The sequence below is a fragment of the Acomys minous genome, assembly GCF_964271855.1.
Source record: "Acomys minous genome assembly, chromosome: 20".
In the NCBI taxonomy this organism is placed as follows: Eukaryota; Metazoa; Chordata; class Mammalia; order Rodentia; family Muridae; genus Acomys; species Acomys minous.
Window position 1 is genome coordinate 24968904 of NC_140502.1, and position 14478 is coordinate 24983381.

The 14478-nt window shown below is 58.1% G+C and overlaps 2 protein-coding genes across 4 annotated transcripts; one reads left to right on the forward strand and one right to left on the reverse strand.

Moving 5' to 3' along the window:
- Positions 1-344: 344 nt before the first annotated feature.
- GGN (gametogenetin) lies at positions 345-3915 on the forward strand. 3 transcript variants are annotated; one of them, XM_084771194.1, is made up of 3 exons: positions 345-489; positions 1252-3135; positions 3676-3914. In XM_084771194.1, the coding sequence occupies exons 2-3, from the start codon at positions 1271-1273 to the stop codon at positions 3791-3793; spliced, it is 1983 nt and encodes a 660-aa protein (XP_084627320.1). In that variant the 5' UTR covers positions 345-489; positions 1252-1270; the 3' UTR covers positions 3794-3914. The 3 variants fall into 3 exon arrangements, with proteins under 3 accessions (XP_084627320.1, XP_084627319.1, XP_084627321.1); XM_084771193.1 differs by lacking the exon at positions 345-489 and adding an exon at positions 509-666; XM_084771195.1 differs by lacking the exon at positions 345-489 and adding an exon at positions 859-876 and having other exon boundaries at positions 3676-3915.
- Positions 3916-4294: 379 nt separating this feature from the next.
- PSMD8 (proteasome 26S subunit, non-ATPase 8) lies at positions 4295-10801 on the reverse strand. Its single transcript, XM_084771283.1, has 7 exons — positions 10583-10801; positions 9458-9530; positions 9242-9344; positions 7780-7945; positions 6891-6991; positions 5501-5612; positions 4295-4795 (listed from the first exon to the last, which is right to left on the reverse strand). Exons 1-7 carry the CDS (start codon positions 10757-10759, stop codon positions 4658-4660), a joined length of 870 nt encoding a protein of 289 aa, XP_084627409.1. The 5' UTR covers positions 10760-10801; the 3' UTR covers positions 4295-4657.
- Positions 10802-14478: the final 3677 nt, after the last annotated feature.

Consider the following 14478-nt stretch of genomic DNA (forward strand, 5'->3'; position numbering starts at 1 on the left):
AAGAGATGCTGCCCGGATTTAGCAACGCGGAGCTCGGAGATCAATTTCCTTAGGGGCAGGTCAGATAAGAGCCCCCCCCCCAAAGGAGGAACTACGTAGCAGTGTTCGCAATGGGCGGGGTCCTGGGGGCGTGGCTTTAAATGAGATGGGCGTGGCGTTGTGAAGGGGCGTGGCTTAGGGAGACCGGGGCGGGCCTGCCCACTGGGAAGACGTCCTAGTAGTTCTAAGGGTGACCCAGGTTCGAAGGGCTGCGCTCACGCGGGCTCGTAGGGGGCGGGGCCTCGAGATGGGGGCGGGGCCCCCGAGCTAGGGGCGGGGCCTCGAGCTAGGGTTGGGGGTTGGGGGAGGGGGGGGTCCGTCCTCGCTGCCTCGCCCGCTTCCCTTCACCCGCACGCCCGTTCTTTTCGGTTATTTTCTGCTACGGCCGTTCCCCGCCCTGCCCTGGGCCCACGGGGCCGTGGTCTGATCTTTGGTCGGCTGGAGGAGTGGGTGAGTGGGGGGGGGTCCAGTGAGCTGAGGAGCCGGGGCGGAGTTTGAAGGAAAGGGGGTGGAGCCTAAGTTAAGAGCGGTCACAAACGCGGAGCGGGAAAAGTTTAGCGGGTGTCTTTGAGGATTTGCTGCTGGCTGAGAAGAGGGAGGGACCCAAATGATCGACACGGAGAGACGGTGGGTGATCGGAGGAGGGTTAGGACCGGAGGGCTCGGGGGCTAATTAGACCACGGCCCCTGGTGTTTTTTTAGGCACTGGGGGTGGGGCGGGGGGGGGGACGCGTCCTCGGCGGGGGCGGGGCGAGGATGCGGCCCGAAGCTTTTGACAATCGGGGGGCGGGACCGGAGATGGGGCGGGGCCTAGGCCTCGGGGGACCTACCCGGTGAGGTGAGTGTCAGGGGGAGAAGCTTGCATTCCGTGTCGGCTACTAGGCGCGACCATCACTCTCGGCGTGGTTTGAAACTTGCAACGGGGGAGGATGGAGATGTAACCAGCCAAAGTGGTCAGGGACGGCGCGTTAGTACATTGGGAAGCTTAGGAACCGGGGCTTTGAGACTTAAGGGAGAAGGGGGCGTGACCATGACGAATCGGAGAACTGGAGGCTGAAGAGTAGGGGGGCTGAGAGAATAGTGGAGGAGAAGGCCAGACCAATGCGGACAGGGCCGGTCCAAGAACATCCTGGGCCGTGGAGTCCCCGCAGAACCCGCCGACTCACTGGCGGAAGGCTTTTTTTTTCTTTTCTTTTCTTTTTTTTAACCACAGCCCCCGACCTCCTTCGAAAATGGGGAACGTGCAGTCGGAGCCGTCTGCGGGCGGGGGCTCCCGTAAAGAGCAGGCCTCAGACCGCACCTCCGACTCCCGCAGAACGCCTCTGGTGGAGCCCGAGGTGACCCCCTCATCCCCTGCCATGCGCCTGGCTCGAGGGCTGGGCGTCTGGTTCCCTGGCAGTTCCGGGCCCCCGGGACTCCTGATACCCCCGGAACCCCAGGCCTCACCCTCGACCCTGCCCCTGACCTTAGAACTGCCCTCGCCAGTGACACCCCCTCCAGAGGCTGCGGCAGCGGCGGTCTCCACACCACCCCCGCCCCCCGTGGGGACCCTGCTGCCCACGCCATCTAAGTGGCGAAAACCCACGGGCACTGCAGTGCCTCGGATCCGCGGCCTGCTGGAGGCAAGCCATCGTGGTCAGGGTGACCCTCCGAACCTCGGCCCGCTGCCACCGCTGCCCCGGCAACTGACCGAAAAAGACCCGGTCCCGAGGGCCCCGGCCCCGCCGCCGCCGCCGCTCCTGGAGCCGCGGAAGCATCTACCGCCAGCACCGCCGCCGCCTTGCGACCCGCAGACCCCGAGCCGCAGAATCACTCTGGCCTCGTCGGTCACAAGCCCCACAGAAAGCCAGGTCAGGCACAGCAGAGAGGGTCAGGCGGCCGGGGGAGCCCGCGGAGGGGCGCACCTCCAAGCAGGAGAAGGCGAAATGGCTCGGTCCGCTACTTCCGAGTCTGGCCTGAGCCTCCTGTGCAAAGTCACCTTCAAGTCGGGGCCCCATTTGTCCCCCGCACCGGCCTCCCGCCCCTTAGCAGCCAAAGCCGCCCTCGGTGCTGGCAGTGGGGCAGGACTGTTTGCCTCCTCTGGAGCCATCTCTTATGCTGAGGTCCTGAAGCAAGGACCCCAACCTCCTGGAGCCACTCGTCCCTTGGGAGAGGCCCCTCGTGCAGCTCAGGAAACCGAGGGCGGTGACGGAGATGGCGAAGGGTGTTCTGGTTCCCCTTCGGTTCCGGTTCCTGCTCCCCTTGCCCGGGCTCGACCGCCGCCTCCTTACACCGCTTTCCCAGGTTCAAAGCCCAAATTCGACTGGGTGAGCCCTCCCGATGGCACCGAAAGGCACTTCCGGTTCAATGGGGCCGTCGGGGGAATCGGGGCACCCCGACGGCGCACGACCACGCTCTCAGGGCCTTGGGGATCCCCCCCACCGAGGCCAGGTCAGACACATGCAGCTTCGGGGCCCCGGAGGCCCGCACCTGCCTTGCTGGCTCCGCCCATGTTCATCTTCCCCGCGCCCACCAATGGTGAGCCTGCACGCCCCGCGCCTCCAAGTCCGCAGCAGACGCCTCCACTGCCACCGCCACCGCCCACACCACCAGCCACGCCGCCACCCGCGCCGCCACCCACACCGCAGCCACCAGCGCTCCCGAGGACACCGTTACTGGTGGCCCGTCCGCCTACCCCAGGCCCTGGCCACCTGGAGTCAGCCTTGGCTCCCACCCCTGCCCCCACTCTGCCCCAGAAGGTGGCTGCCGACCAGGCCCCGGCCCCAGCTCCAACCCCACACCAAGTTCCAGCAACCACTACAGCTGAGCCGTCACCGCCCGTGTCCCAACCCACCAAGATCCGCACACGCAGGAACAAAGGCCCCCGAGCGGCCCGGGGTGTGATCCGCGAGGAAGGGACACCCGGAGAACCGAACGAGGCGGTCACTGACAGCAGCAGTGGTGGCGGCGGCAGCAAAGGGACCTCCACAGCTGGGGCTACGGACAAGGGCGCAGCGCGCCACTGGCCGCCTTTCGAGGTGCTTAATTCTTGTCCCTGCAAGTGCTACTGCCGCCATCAATCCCGTCACCGTCGCCTGCCACGCAACGTGTCTGCCTGGTGAGGGAGGTCAAGGAGTGGGGGCGGAGGGCACACTCCAAATCCCTACGCACCCTCTTCCCTGGATAGAGCAAGATTCGACACTTTGGCATCCTGACCATGGGCTGGGCTGACCCCTGACTCACCTGGGTCTCCACCTAGCTGAGCCCCAGGAGCCCTGACCTTCCACTGGCCTTTAGCTCAGTCCCTCCGTATTCCCCTTCCTGCTGGCCTGAGCCTATTGGCTGCCTTGACCCTGACCCTGAGGGCACCAAGGACCAGCTCCACATTTCTTCAGAGATGGGAGAAGGAAGCCAACGTCTTTCTGGGACCTGAGGGTGGAGTAAAGTAGCAGCCCCCCCCCCTTTCCTGGGCCCAGAGAAACTCCCAGCCTTCCGCATCAGGGCACTGCCCTTCTCCCAGCGCCAGGTTTGGCCGGCCTCCTGGGGGGCGTGGCCAGGGACCAGCACCAGTCCTTCCCACAAGGCACTGCCTAGCCAGGGTGTCCCTGGGTCCGTGGGGAGACTACAGACAGCCCCTGTCAAATCTTCCTCCTCCCAGGCTGAGTACACCCACCAACCACCTGAGCGAGCCGCCCTGGGTAGCAACCGTCAAGCTGGCTGGCTCCCTGGTAGCCGGCCTGGAGCACTACGACTTGCAGGCCACCCATTCCACTTGAGCCAACTGCCCACCTCCCTCTGCCTCCCCTTCCTTGCCAATAAAGTACCAGTCTACACAGCCTGCCTAGCTGCCTGCCCATTGCCCATGGCGGCGGCGGGGCGTGGGGGGTGGGCGAGCGAGGCCAGGCTTCCTTTAGCGTTCTATCTCCCGTGAACACCAAGTCAGGCGTCCTAACTGGTGCCCCCACGGGCACCCCCACTGCAGGCCCAGGGCTGGGGCACTGTTTCCCTCAGACCCAGGCTGAGCCAAGGGTCATGGGTCACTCTGAAGCAGCACTGAGGACAACCAACTGGACAGCTTTCTTCAGAACCCCGCAGGTGGCTTGGCTAGACTTGGACTTCACCCCTTAAACAGTTTCCCAAGAACCAGCTAGTGGGCAAGTTGGTCTAAGTTCCAATGCTGGCTCAGGGAGGCCAGACTGGGCATGCCCACACCGGGGCCCATGCATTTATTACAGAGGACTCAAATGGTAGCCCACAGACAAGGTCAGTGTCACATGTCATTTTAAAAAGTATTTAATCCACGGCCAACATTTTTTGTTAATTGAGACACATGGCGCATCACTGAAAAAACAAGGCCCCTGGCCAGCACCTCAGTGCATCACAGCTGGCTAGAAGAGTCCCTCATCTGGGCCTGTGTTCTCCTATGGGCCCTGGGCATCTGTGCTTAAAACCCAGGCCAATGGCCACTGGGTAACACACACCCAGGAGGCCCAGAGCACCCCAAATCCCCGACTCTCCAGGAGCAACCCTGCCACCGTCCCACTGGGGAGACTAGGGTCCATAATGGGTTAATCCGCCTTTATTAAAGGCCAGCCTGTCCTGGGGTTGTTGGACTAGCCATGGCCCGCCTCGGTCAGGGCTCAGACAATCATCTCCAGCTGCCGGGCGTACTCGATGACCTGTGTGGCCAGCTCGGTGGAGGGGATGGTGGTGTCTTCCGGCTTCTGCTGCTGGCTGGCAAAGCTGTAGTAGCTGTTAGGGCCTAGGACCCAACCTCGCTGAGCAAAGAGAGACAAGGAAGGAGTTGGGAGATTCCACAGGCTGCTCCCCACCCAGCTCCCACCCCTTATGCTATGGCTCCTTTCTGCACAGATCCCCGCTACCAGATTAACTGGAGGCAAGAAATGTCACTCTGTGCCTCAGTCTCCCCACTGTTTGAGCTAGGTCCGGCCCCCTCTATGGGTCTCCTCTGAGGACTCAAAGCAATGAAGACTATCTGGCCCGCAGTCAGCGGTCGGCAGCTGTCGCCATCACCCCTCAGGCCATCTCTTTGACAGTCTGCTGAGCCTTGGACCACTTGGCTGGCCTGACCTCAGTCTGCTCTCCTGGGACAGCAGAGTCACTATGCAGCGGGAGGCAGCAGACACACAGCCCGGGCTGGGGCGCTGCTCTACTCCAGTGAAGCCAGGTTACAGACAAGCTGCTTCTAGGAATTCTAAGGCAGACCTAAGACACAGCGCACGCCTGGACCTGAGCCAGGAGCCGTGCTAAGCAGCTCTAGTCCCTTCTGTGGCAAGGCCGGCAAGCTCAGGGAGCTGGGCCACCTGCCTGAGGTCTCTCACGGCTGGATTTAGTCGTGAGCAGCCTTTTGTTCTCTTAGAGTCTCTAGATTAGGTTCACTGTGCCCTAACACTGCTGAGGCAGGCTACGGTGGCCCTGATGACCACCCTGATCCACAGTCCCTTGTCCCACACCCCAGGCACCTTCTTGGCATAGTCTGTCATCTTTTTGGGTGTGTTGAAGAAGAGGATCCGGGTAGCCTCAGCAAAAAGGATTTTCTCGTAGGCCTTCTCAATGCATCCTGCGATTTCATCCCTGCAGAAGGACAGTCCTCAGCACGGAGCAACCTCCCAGGCTCTGCCCTCCTGGGGTTCACTCCAGCACTGAGGTTTAGGAGGGAGGGACGACCCTGACCAGCTGCAGAGCAGGCAAGGGCCAGGCTTCCCCATGGCAACCTTCACAAGAGCACAGCACCTCTGCAGAGCCTGAAGGGGGCTCTGGTACAGACGACCCAGGGTGCTCCTGTAGCGCGCAGGACACACGGGCTCAACCCCTGCACCACAGTAAACTAGGTGGTGGTCTGCCTGTCACCCCAGCACTGGGCACAGTAAACTAAACTAGGTGGTGGTCTGCCTGTCACCCCAGCACTGGGCACAGTAAACTAAACTAGGTGGTGGTCTGCCTGTCACCCCAGCACTGGGCACAGTAAACTAGGTGGTGGTCTGCCTGTCACCCCAGCACTGGGCACAGTAAACTAGGTGGTGGTCTGCCTGTCACCCCAGCACTGGGCACAGTAAACTAGGTGGTGGTCTGCCTGTCACCCCAGCACTGGGCACAGTAAACTAGGTGGTGGTCTGCCTGTCACCCCAGCACTGGGCACAGTAAACTAAACTAGGTGGTGGTCTGCCTGTCACCCCAGCACTGGGCACAGTAAACTAGGTGGTGGTCTGCCTGTCACCCCAGCACTGGGCACAGTAAACTAGGTGGTGGTCTGCCTGTCACCCCAGCACTGGGCACAGTAAACTAGGTGGTGGTCTGCCTGTCACCCCAGCACTGGGCACAGTAAACTAGGTGGTGGTCTGCCTGTCACCCCAGCACTGGGCACAGTAAACTAGGTGGTGGTCTGCCTGTCACCCCAGCACTGGGCACAGTAAACTAGGTGGTGGTCTGCCTGTCACCCCAGCACTGGGCACAGTAAACTAGGTGGTGGTCTGCCTGTCACCCCAGCACTGGGCACAGTAAACTAGGTGGTGGTCTGCCTGTCATCCCAGCACTGGGCACAGTAAACTAGGTGGTGGTCTGCATGTCACCCCAGCACTGGGCACAGTAAACTAGGTGGTGGTCTGCATGTCACCCCAGCACTGGGGCAGCAGAGGAGGCGCAGCTTCATGGCAGCCTCAGGGACAGGAAACTCTTTCAGAATAGCCCAGTGCCAACACTCACGGCTGGGGGTGCAACTCAACAGTAGCAAACACAGTTTGCACAAGGTTCTGATTCAACTGCCCGAAGGGGGAAAATGCACTGTGCCGCACGCCAAGGCATGGAATCAAAGGCAGCGGGCAGGGCCGGGGAGCCCGGGCAGACGCCCCTCACCTGATCGTGTCCAGAAGGATGTCAATGAAGAAGGTGTAGCTCTCCGCGGGGATGTTGCCCTTGGCCAGGAACACCTTGTTGTAGCTGCCCTCCATCAGGTACTGCCACGGTCCAGGAAGGGGGGAGGGTAAGGGCAGCACAGGGTTCCCAATCCCTGGCGCCTCCAGCCCTCCTCTACCACAACACCCTTTGCATTTAGCTGCCCTTTCCCAGCAGACTGGGCTCCTCCTCCCCCCACCCCCTTTCTCCAAGAAGCCCTGCCTGGCTTACACGCTCACCCTGGCAGTCTACCGTGGGCTGGCGTCTAACCACCATTTCTCCAATTATAAGGGGAGAAAGAGGTGGATGCTATCAAGCCCAGCTCCACACACACCTCAACCGCCACGCCCACTGCCACTTGGCCACCCTCCCCCCTCACAGCTAAGTCCTCTGGAGGCCTCAGCACCAGACGCAACTTCCTGCCCTCAGTCCCACAGCTCCGCCCCAGCCTCCCTCCCCTTGTGCCACTGCCTTCTTTGCTGTCCCTCAGACATGGCAGGCAGGTGGGAGCTCAGGACACAGCCTCTGCCAGACCACCTCTTAGCCCTTTCCGACCTCCTCTGGCCCCTCCCAGGCCCAGTTCCCCACAACAACGCCTCACACACCACACAGGCGACTCCCTCTCGCTACCTGCCAGCCTCCTCCCCGCAGCAGCTTGGGATCAGGGGTTTAATCTGTCTGCTCTGCCGTGACGGGAGAAGCTACCCTGGTACCTAGAACACATCTGTTCTGCTGGTTAAATGAGATGGTGGATTGAAAATGGCGGATCATTCGTCCAGGAGACCCTGGCCAAGGTCTGAACGGACACCTCCCCCTCGGCCAGGTCCTCCCGATCCCTGCCCAGCCTCACTTGCTCGAGCGACACAGGGTGCTTGATGTAGACGTTGGTCTGGATGTCCTTGGCAGGCAAGCGTTCTAATTCCGTGTGGAACTCAGCCACTCGGTTCTGAGAGAGCAGGAAGAGCAGGTTGAGGCCCAGGAGCTGGTGCATGTACGCCGACTCAGGGAGCTGCTCCCTGCAACCGGGAACGGACGAGCCAGGGTTAGCAGGACCAGGGGAGATAACCAGGGGCTTCATCCACCTCCCAGGTCCTTACAATTACTTACAGGAGTTCAGCCAAGTGAGGTACACACAGGAAGAGAAGCCACAAGCCCTACGGGCCAAGCAGGGTGCCTCCCCTCACAGTGACTCAGCCTACTTCTTATGCGTTGAGTGCTTGTCACCAAGGACCACACCATAAAGGCAGGCTCAGTAAATATAAGTGAATTAAATGGTCTAACCTAAGTAAAGCCAGAAGAACAGCATCCAGAGGGTGGGTGCTCAGGAAGCAGAATGTTTACCCAGCCACTGGGAGGGAGAGGCAGAAACATCAGAAGGGCTTCACAGTGAATTATCAATCAGCTTGGGGCATGGAGACAGTCTCCAAAAACAACAGCTGGGTGTGGTGGCCCCTGCCTTTAACGTCAGCACCCAGGAGGCAGAGGCAGGGGGACAATAAATTTGAGGCCAGTTTGAACTACACAGCAAAAACTCAAAAGCAAGCCAGGCAGTGGTGGTGTCCACCTTTAATCCCAATACCCCGGAGGCAGAGGCAGGGGGACCTCTGAACTCCAGGCTAGCCTGGTCTATACAGTTAGTTCCAGGACAGGATACAGAAACCTGTCTGGAAAAAAACAAAACAAAACAAAACAACACCAAAGCAAACCAGCAGGGGGCAGCACTACACGAAACCTCCAAGCTAAGGCGGGTGGACCACCTTGAACCCTGCTGCAGGGTATGTCAGTGAGAGGACTCAAGACTGGAGCGCTAGCAGGTGAAAGGTAGCAAGCAGCCACCCTGGGGGGGGGGGCGCTGGAGAGATGGCTGGGCAGGTAAGAGCACCAGCTGCTTAGGAGCTCAGCATTTCCAGAGGTCATGAGTTCAATTCCCAGCAACCACATGGTGGCTCACAGCCATCTGTAATGGGATCTGACCCCCACTTCTAGTGTGCAGGTGTACATGCAGGCAGAGCGCCTTGAGTGTGTGAGAGAGAGAGAGAGAGTGTGTGTGTGTGTGTGTGTGTGTGTGTGTGTGTGTGAGAAAATGGCTTAGAAACTTGCAGAAGTGGACCACACAAACCAAGTAGACTGCATAAACCCAGTGTCAAGATTGCCAAGTCAGCCCTCTGACCTCTGACCTCCAGCTTCTGGGGACAGAGCTAAGAACAGCAACGGTTCCCAGCCGAAGAAGCCGACGGAGGGAGCCACAGGTGAAATAAACTACCAAGTAACCCCGCCTGCCCCAGCCCCCTTCCCAGGAGACCCAGCCTCACTTGTAATCAAAGTAGTAGCACTTGAGCTGGGCCATGTAGCGCTCGAAGGAGGGGATGTCCTTGCACAGGATGCTCCACTGCGCCCCGATCTCCAGGATGTCACCTGTGAGTTAGGGGAGGGGCTTTCAGGTGGTGACTGGGGCCCCTCCTGGGACCATCACTTCCTGGTCACCTCTGGCCCATCACCGCCAACCAACCCTGGTGGCTGAGACTCACGGGCCAGAATGAGCTGCTGTTTGGTCAGTTTGGTTCCTGTGGTTGGCAGGAAGTTGAGTTCCAGCAGGACCAGCTGCAGGGACAGGAGAGGAGACGAGACTTCAGACAGCGTTGTTACACTCTCTGGACTTTGAGGCTCCCACTTGAAAAACAGAGCTTACAGGCACCCCAACTCACATTGCTATGAGCATTGGGGGTGTCAGAGCCGGTAAAGCGCTCAGCAGAGGGCCTGAGCACACGCAGAGCACCCACTGAATCACCTCACCTTAGATTAGTAACGCCGCTGGCAAACAGGAGGCACTGGTGCCTTACCCAGCGGAGTCATGGGGTGGGGAGACACCATGAGCTCACTTCTTCCTGTTCTTATTTTTGGCTGGTTTTGGGCTTCTGTCTTGTTTGAGAGAGAATTTCCTACACAGGCCAGTCTGGCCTAGGACTGGAATCCCGCGTCAGCCTCGCCAGCCGCTAGGATTACAAGTGTGGGACGCCGTGCCCAGCTGGGATGGATACTCAGGTCTGGGAAGGCCTTCCCCACCAACCCTGCCTGAGGAGGGGGTAACTAGGGCAGGGCCCCGAATCTATGTCAAGGAGAGTGTGGGGTACTGCCTTTCCCCTCCCCCCCAAATCCAGCCCAGACACCGTTCCTTACTAAACTTAGGAATATAATACATATCTTGTTTTTGTTTTGTTTCATCATCTTCATCAGCAACAACAACATCATCACATATTTTGAGACGCGATCTCTCTGTTTACCCCTCGGCGTCCTGAGCTCGCTACTGGAGACTCAGGCTGGCCCTCGGAACGGGCCCCAAACCATCGCTGTTGCCCCCCATCGCCCAGATGCATCCTCGCCCTCGGCGCCCCGGCAGCTCGGCTTGGTTTACCCCCACATTCCCTCCACCGCCCCCGTCATCCCGGCCTCAGCCTTCCGCCATCCCCTCGTTCCACACTCGGCTGTGTCTGGCCTCCCTCCCCGCCCCCCGCCGGCACCCCAACGCCGTAACCATGGCCTTCGCGTCTCCCACAAACCAGTCTTTCCCACCACGGCCTCCCTCCCGGCCACCGTAGGGGCCGCGCCACCTTCCTCCCCCTCAAGCATCCAGGACCCGGCGGCCCCTTTTTTACCTTCAGGCGGCCCAGCTCTTCTCCGCATTTGCTAAGATTCGGGCTCTTCCGGTTCCACTCGTCCTTGAGCTGCTCGTACATGCCGGCCGCTGCCTGCAGGATGCCGCCCGAGGCGGCCGCCGGCCCCGAGCTCGAGACGCCCGCCGTCCCGTTCACCGTAGCCGCCGTGGCCGCCATCTTCCGTGATGCGGCAAACCGCCGACCTGACTTACGGCAGCGTCGCCGAGGGACGCAAACCGCCGACCTGACTTACGGCAGCGTCGCCGAGGAAACGCCTCCCCCCACCCCCCCGGCGGAAGTGAGGCCGGGAGGTGGAACCCGAAGCTGGAGGCGGAGCTTCGGTTGCCAGCTTCTCCCCGCCGCGGCGGCTCTCCCCCGCCCCGGGCGCCTTCCCAGCCCGACCCTTAACGGAACGTGTCAGAGCTCCGCTCCTGCTGCCAATTCAAAATGGTGAACGGAATTCGGTTTGTTCCAACTGAAAACGGAATCCACGATGCCCCCGCGCCCCGTTCCCGTAGTCAATATGGCCGTCCTTGCTTCAGCCTGGGAATTTCCACCTTAAGCCAAGAGGTGGCGATGGAGAGCCGTTTGGGAAAACTGTCGTGTCACTCCGCGAACGGGCTTTGATCCCTCGAGCTTGTCGGAGCATCATTCGTGCTTATGGGCCGGGTTGGTGGCGCACGCCTTTAATCCCAGCACTGAGGAAGCAGAGGCAGGAGGATCGCTGTGAGTTGGAAACCAAGCTGGTCTACAAGGGTTAGTTCCAGGAGAGCCAGGGCTGCGCAGAGGAACCTTGTTTTTATATCTGTGTGTGTGCCTGTGTTTATATATTTATTTATTTATTTATTTATTTTTACGGAAGTTGGGCATAGTAGCTTAACACTTAGAAGGCAGAGTTCGAGGCCAGAGTGATCTGTGCTGAGAGTTCCAGGACAGCCAGGTTACATAGCAGAACCGGGAAGATACAGATATAGATAGTTAGATAGATTTCTATAGTTATATATATATATATATATCTGTTCAGTACAGGCTGAAGAGATGGTTCAGGGGTCAAGAGCACGTGGTGTTTTTGCAGAGGACTGGGGTTGGGGCCCCAGCGCCCTCACGGTGGTCTCTGTAGTTCCAGTTTCAAGGGGTCGGATGCTCTCCTCTGACCTCTGAAAACACCAGGCACACGCATGTGGTGCACACACCTGTGTACATGCAGGCAACACATTCATACATGACAAAGTGTGGGGATTTTTGGCTTTTGTTTGCTCTGTTTTTTTCAAGACAGGGTCTCTGTGTAGCCCTGGATGTCCTGAAACTCGCTTTGTGGACCAGGCTGGCCTGAAACTCAGAGATCCGCCTGCCTCTGCCTCCTGAGTGCTGGGATTAAAGGCGTGCACCACCATTCCTGTCCCATTTTTTAAAAAACCTTTTTTTAAAATATTACATTTTTTTTTCCTTTCTTCCCTCCAACTCTTCCCATGTAGCATAAACCCCCACCAAATCCACAGCCTTTTGTTTCATTGTTATACAAGTAAATGCGGCCTGCTCAGTCCACATAATATATGCTCTCGGGGCTGACCACGGGCTGTTCCCAAGGAAGCCATGAATGCCTTTAGCATTCCTTAGTCACCTGTGGTAAAGGAGGCAGGGCTGAGTCAGATGTTTCCAGTTCAGATTAGCGCGTCTGTTGATGCTCTTTAAAAAAAAAAAAAAGGAAAAAAAAAAAATTTGTTCAGTGCTCTGCCTGCATGTACAACTGCAGGCCACAAGAGGGCGCCAGATCTCACTATAGATGGCTGTGAGCCACCATGTGGTTGCTGGGAATTGAACTCAGGACCTCTGGAAGAGCAGCCAGTGCTCTTAACCCCTGAGTCATCTCTGCAGCCAGAATTTCCCAATTTTATCCAACACCCACTTCCTCCATTCGTATATAAATACCCAAAAAAAATCTTGACACCCACTGCTGAAGTAGAGAAACCTGTTCTTTTAGGATCCCAAGTGTGGGATCGAACGGTCTAGTAAGAGAACAGGTAAGATTAATTCACTAGCAGGACAACCACCTCGTGCAGGAGCTTAACTGCTACCAGATGAAAAAGATCCCGTTGCAGACTCTGGGAGGAGCCATATAAATGAGCCCAGAACTAGAGGCGGCGCGGATTGAAGACTTGGGACAAATCTGGCTGTTCATCGCTGCCCTTCTAGATGCTCCTAGAGAAAACCGCTTGAGGGAAGGCTTCAGGGCTCCGGCTCCTGCTGAGGCCCTGGGGTCTGGTTACCCCAGGTTCCAGTGGAAGAAATCCTGCGGCTCCCGCACGGAGAATTGTTCCTCAGGACTGAGATCCTTAAGGTTTTGTTGTTGTGTCAGTTAATCCTCATGTCCTACTGTTTTGGTTAATCAGGTTATAATTGACGTAGGCTCGGTCAATAAGTTGTTAATAAAATATTTTGGTTAAGAAAATTGCATCTACACCCCCCCCCCCACCCAAGTAGCCCTTTATTATTCTCAGGGAATGGGGTTGCTTGGCTCTGCCTCACCAGGCCTGAAGTGATGGGCGGGGCCACCGTGCCCAACCTTCCTGTTGCTGTTCATCCCTTTGTCCTTTCAGACAGCTCAGTTCCTTCAGAACTGCCATTGTCCACACGCAAGCCATACATTGGGGGGGGCGGGGATTAGGAATGGGACAGGATTGACCTAAACTTGGAATTTAGGATCCCGTCTCTGCCACTGCCCTGTGATTGATATGAGCGGGGTTGGGGGGGAGGGGGAGGGAGAAGACATTGTGACTTGAGTGGCCACTATGACTTTTTTTTTTTTTTTTGGTTTTCCAAGACAGGGTTTCTCTGTGTAGCCCTGGCTGTCCTGGACTCGCTTTGTAGACCAGGCTGGCCTTGAACTCACAGCAATCCTCCTGCCTCTGCCTCTCGAGTACTGGGATTAAAGGCGTGCGCCACCACTGGGCAGCTGACCACTATGACTTTTGTCTGGGCCTTTAGAACCCTTGTCCCTTCTCTCTCTCTCTCTGGATGACCTGGCATGCAGCTCGCAGCCTCAGATGGTGACAATGGAAGGCGTGAGGTCACCACCCACATTTAGAGCAGAATGGCAGACTTCTGCACACACCGAAGGGGCAACCCTGAAGCCTTTGCCAACAGCACCGAGAGAACGTGGAATGTGGAGGAACACTGCAGCCTCAGAAGCTGGAGATGAAGGGAAGAAGCAGGGTTTCAAAACAGCTCAAGGCCACCCTGGGCTATATGAGACCCCATCTCCAAAAAGAAAGAGTAGGGGAGGAAGAGAGACAGACGCCAGGCTCACTGGCACATGCTTGGAGTCGCAGCGTTCATAAAGCAGAGACAAAAGAGCTACTCCAAGTGTGTGAGGGCGCTTGACCTACTTAGTGAGTTCTGGCCAGCTCTGCCAGGAGGAGGGCTGGGCATGGCGGCGCACGCCTTTACTCCCACCACTCAGGGAGGCAGAGGCAGGCAGATGGCTGTGAGTTCGAGGCCAGCCTGGTCTACAAAGTGAGTTCAGGGTAGCCAGGGCTACACCGAGAAACCCTGTCTCCAAAAAAAAAAAAAAAAAAAAAAAAGGAAATTGAGCTTAAACTGCTTTCTCAGTGGCTAAGAGGCCCTGAGTTCAATTCCCAGCAACCACATGGTGGCTCACAACCATCTATAATGAGATCTGGTGCCCTCTCCTGGCCTGCAGTACTGTATACATAAGAAATAAATCTTTTTAAAAATTTATTTTAAAAAAAGTGTGTGTGTGTTCATGTGTGTGACCTCACCATGCACTCATGATGAAGGCAGAGGACAGCTCAGAGAGCCACATCCAGGGGTCAGGCTGCAAAGCAAGCTCCTCTATCTGCTGTGCCACCTTGAAAACATGGATTCTGACATTCTGA

What these genes read in the sequence shown, in the direction of transcription:
- PSMD8 (XM_084771283.1), bottom strand. Translation starts at nt 10,759, where the DNA reads ATGGCGGCCACGGCGGCTACGGTGAACGGGACGGCGGGCGTCTCGAGC. An exon ending in ACAGCAGCTCATTCTGGCCC is followed by an intron (nt 9,345 to 9,457) that starts GTGAGTCTCAGC and finishes CCTAACTCACAG; the next exon opens with GTGACATCCTGGAGATCGGG. An exon ending in ACCCTGTGTCGCTCGAGCAA is followed by an intron (nt 6,992 to 7,779) that starts GTGAGGCTGGGC and finishes GGACCGTGGCAG; the next exon opens with TACCTGATGGAGGGCAGCTA.
- GGN (XM_084771193.1), top strand. Translation starts at nt 647, where the DNA reads ATGATCGACACGGAGAGACG. An exon ending in ATGATCGACACGGAGAGACG is followed by an intron (nt 667 to 1,251) that starts GTGGGTGATCGG and finishes TTTTAACCACAG; the next exon opens with CCCCCGACCTCCTTCGAAAA. An exon ending in CCACGCAACGTGTCTGCCTG is followed by an intron (nt 3,136 to 3,675) that starts GTGAGGGAGGTC and finishes TCCTCCTCCCAG; the next exon opens with GCTGAGTACACCCACCAACC.